The 4,489-nt window shown below is 36.2% G+C and overlaps 1 protein-coding gene across 1 annotated transcript in view; it reads right to left on the bottom strand.

The window, feature by feature from the left end:
• Positions 1-839: 839 nt before the first annotated feature.
• The window catches only part of LOC148944436 (nuclear factor related to kappa-B-binding protein-like), a 62,131-nt gene continuing 58,481 nt past the window's right edge, over positions 840-4,489 (bottom strand). Inside the window, exon 4 of the mRNA XM_089099927.1 lies at positions 840-886. Coding sequence (XP_088956053.1) covers positions 840-886 — 47 coding nt within the window. The remainder of the gene's footprint in view (positions 887-4,489) is intronic.

Raw genomic sequence — 4,489 nt, forward strand, 5'->3', positions numbered from 1 at the left:
GAAATTTCATGACGTGCCGCTGCTTGTGCTTTTTTTGGCAAACCGTTCAACACGCTACAGATGTACTGGCTCAAATGTAAGTTGGGTGTTTTTTTCTCTTGTAAAGACGAAAGAGCTTTGACAATTTCTTGGTCAATGTCTGTATGTGCCTGGCTACCTCCAGGAGTATTCTGAGTCTTGTTACCTCCACTACTACCACATGGCTCTTGGGATGTTTTGCGCTTTCGTTCAGGCTGGATGGGAGCTAAAGGTGACATACATGATGATGAGGTTTCAGACTGCTGATTCTCCGCGGAGTTTATCCTAGCTCTTTTTGACGGCTGAAAAAGAGATTCTGCTGTCTGCTCAAACTCTTCTGAGCTCAATTCTATATGCTGAGTAAATTCTTCTTCATCATCAATTGAAGTATCTATCCTGGTCAAAGTTTCACTAACAGAAGCAATCTGCAGAGGCTCAGTCATGTTGTCCACAGTTTTTCTTAGCTGACCCGTCTCTGTCATGAAGCTGAAAAGGTGGAAATACTTCCATGTTTTTCTGTTTACTTTTGCACCATCTCCACTTTTACCTTTTTCACTGCGTCTACACTTCATATAAGTATCTCTTAGAATGTCAAACTTTTTCTTCAAAATGTATGCAAGATTCTGAACAGGCAGTCCATAATCTGAAAACAAAATCCCGGATTCTGCCATGGCTGCAAAAGAGTTTTTCTTCTTCCTACAATCTTTGTAGTCTTCTCTAGAAGAATCCCATAGCCATGGATAGTTGATACAGGTGTTGACAAGGAGTTCAATGTCACTGTCAGACCATTTTATTTTGTCCTCCATGACGATAATGGTATCCTAGGGGTTTGCAAGGTACCAGCTGGCTTCAGCTCTGGTTCTTATGCCTAAAAAGAAAAAAGGGTACAGATTACACTATTATGTTATTACATTATAACATATTTACAGTATATATTGTAATATCAGTTGACTTATGCTGAGTTCCGACCTACTCACCATGGTAAGCAAACATGAAAAAAAAGTTAGCAAATCCGTTCCAACCTTCTTCTCCTTACCATAGAGTTACCATGACTATTGTTCCAACCTGACATTTTTCCCTTGATTTTAGTTACCATAGTAACTTTTTGTTTACCAAGCTGCTCTGCAGGGTAAGGAGCTTACTATGGTAGCTTACCATGGTAACTGGGTTGGAACTCACTCGCCAGTTGCCTCTGAAACAAATTTTTATGTAAAAAAAGTAATTGGTTTTAAGAGGTTCCTAGAAACTGGTGTTCTTTTAAAATATCTGAAATTAGCTAATTACCTTACTAATTAGCAAATTAGCTACCCTAGAAAAAAAAAACAACTTATTGGTGTTAAGAGGTTCCTAGAAACTCGTGTTCTAAAGGTAGCACCAGGGGTGCTGCATCCCTCCCCCCTACACACCCCCTATGCAACACCCCTGGCGCATTCTGATTTCTGCCTAACTACTATATTCATCGATTAATGTGATGGAGCATTAGATTTATGATTATGATGTCATCTCAAACCTGTGACAATTTTATAATTTAAGAGAGTCCTGTAACTTTTGAATTTGCTGAAACATTTATGGCCTTTTCTCCCCATCATATTTCTGTACTAGACTGATTGAGCTCTACTTCTACAAAGTCAGGTTACCTAAATAAAGGTGCAGTTTAGTTCCCACTGTAGTGTGGGGTACATAGGCCCTACCAATAGAACTGGGATATACAGTAAGTAGTGAGCTGCTTATACCCTGCTTCTACTGGACAGTAGGCTATCTGTGCAACTTTACAGCCCAATTGACTAAATAAAATACAGTAAGAAAAAAGTTGTTTTTATCAGGGGGAACTAATCTACACCTTCTCATGTATCTCCAACAAATTTTTCTCTAATATTCTTGTGAAGTCAGCTTCTTCAGTTTTTTACCTTGATCTTGGTTGGTGGTTGTCGTTTTCTGAGTGATCTTTACATATATGCTTGTTATTCAGCTACATCAACCATGCTTTTAACTACTTTTAAGGCTAAAATATGATCAGATTTTTTTTATGGCCAGAAAATATCAAAATCGATCTGATCGAAAAATATTGTCAGACAACATTAAAATCTGGGAAAAAAATCTGGCCAGACTTCTGGAGACGAAAATCTGACCAGATTTCTGGTCAGTGAGAACAGCAATCTGGGCAGTGAGAACTTAGCTTTAATTTCCTAAAAATATCTTGGGACACAGCCAAGCCTATTATACGTCACTAAATTTTTTCAAAGTTCATATTTTTTCTTATTTCTGGTCCGAAAGCACACATTTTTAAGAATTGTTAGGTCACAGTTTGGCTTCCATGACATAGCAGAATATTTGTATTATTAAACTATTAATCATTTCTAAACATTGCTTGAGTGAAGATTGCTCCTTGCTGAAAAATAGAAAACTGCCGACGTTCAAACCTTGTCAGAACTACGCGACCTGTTATAAGGGGTTTTTCCGCCGTCCAGCAGAAAACTGTTAGCTAACATATTTCCCAACAATCGATTTTCTGCCGTCCAAGTAACCATTGTTAGAGGATTTCTCTAACAATTAAAATACTTGTTGAAGGAAATTGTTGGCGAATTTAACGTGAAATATTCAAATAAGCGGAATGGTTTTTTTATGCTTATAATATTAATAGAGAATCAAGGACTGATACTATTTCTTATTTTCCTTCCTTTTCCCTTCTAGTTTTTTAGAAATATCTTTTCTGGTCATCTCATTGAAAAAAAAAATCAATTCTTCCGTTGAACAAAAAGAAAAAAAAACAACAAAATTGCCACGTAGACATAGCAATTTGATATGATCAAAAATCTAACGATTTCATTTATGCAATAAATTTATGTGTTTTACTAGGTTGATCCATTTCCTCCTCACATGGGATAATTTAAATAAATGCACTAAACAGTTCCTTTAGGAAAGCTTGAGCACTGGTGTTTTAATTTTTGCCTGAATTCAATGTACTTTGCCAATTCATAAAAGAATTTTTCTTTAAATTTCCTTCCCAGTATCATGTTTCTGCGAATTGTGAGCTAACTATTTCTGTTACCTAACAATTCTCTTTCCGCCGTCCAAACAATTTTTTGTTTAACAATTTTTTAGCTGACAATTGGACAGCGGGTAATAACTTCAAAAATTCAATAGCTTAATCAGCAAAATTATTCAAGTTAAAAAAATGCTGAAAAAAGGTAGAAGGAATGCTCCTTTATGGAATCAAAATCCTGTTGATAAATGTAGCTAAAAATCCTCTAATTCTGAAATCAGATAGTAAATAAGGAAGAAATTGAACTTACAATCAGGGGCTGATCTAGAGCAAAATCTTTGGAGGAGGGGGCAATGTGACAAGGGCACCAATAGGCAAAATCTTGGGAGGGGTTAATGTGACAAGGGTGCTAATAATTGACCAAATTGACATGTTTATTTTAAAAGAAGAGTTAAAAACAAGGAATTAGAGTGCCAGAAAAAACCTTAGGCCTAGGGTGCCTGGGGACTCCTCAGCCCAATGGATCCACCAGTGCTTACAATTTAATGTTCTTTCCATATGTGACAATTGCTGCAATTGCAACTTTGGTAAAATTCTACTATAGTTACTTTTGACTATCTTGGAAAGGGGTTAGGTTAAGAAAATGAAACTTTCAGGGATGGGTCTACAGGCTAAAGTATGTCCTGGGAAGATATTTTGAAGTACCCACCTCGGTATTTATTTAGCCTTGGCCCCCTCATAAGTAGACATGTTAAGAAAACAATTCTTCGTTTAAAATATGTATAATGATCCTAGTTCTTATATTATCCAAGGGGAGAACCTTTATCATCAAGTCTTTCCTCTAAAAATCTTCAAAAGAGAAAAAGTTTCCAAATTTCTCCACGTTTTCAATTCAATGATTAAGTCTTTTTAAATTGCAGCTTTAAATTGCCGCCCAATAAGTTCTTTTATAGATAGCGTTCATGCTGGTCTTTTTATTTTATTTTTTTTTAAATAGCAGTGGCAAAGGGCGAATAGCAGTGGCGTAAATACAAAATATTAATAGCAGTGGCAAAAGGCAAATAGTAGTGGTGAAGGGCGAATAGCAGTGGCGTAAATACAAAATGTTAATAGCAGTGGTTAGGTTAGGTTTGGTTAGGTTAATATACCACTACTTTTTCTTTAAACATGTTTTTTGACACACATGCTAAACGCTATCTATAAAACAACTTATTTGGCAGCAGTTTACAGCGGCCATTTCAAAAGACTTAAGCATTGAATTAGGAGTGTGTTTATATGTTAAAACTTTTTCACTTTTGAGGAATTTTAGAAGAAAGACTTGATGATAAAGGTTCTCCCCTTGGATAATATAAGAACTAGAATCATTATACATATTTTGAAATTTGAATACTTTTCTTAACATGTCTCCTTATGAGGGGGCCAAGACTAAATAAATACCGCCACCTCTACTCCTTCTCCCTCTAGAGGGTCCTGACCTTTGATGACCTT

Source organism: Artemia sp. Qi Xiang Cuo, chromosome 14 (genome assembly GCF_049724085.1).
Source record: "Artemia sp. Qi Xiang Cuo chromosome 14, ASM4972408v1, whole genome shotgun sequence".
Taxonomy (NCBI): Eukaryota; Metazoa; Arthropoda; class Branchiopoda; order Anostraca; family Artemiidae; genus Artemia; species Artemia sp. Qi Xiang Cuo.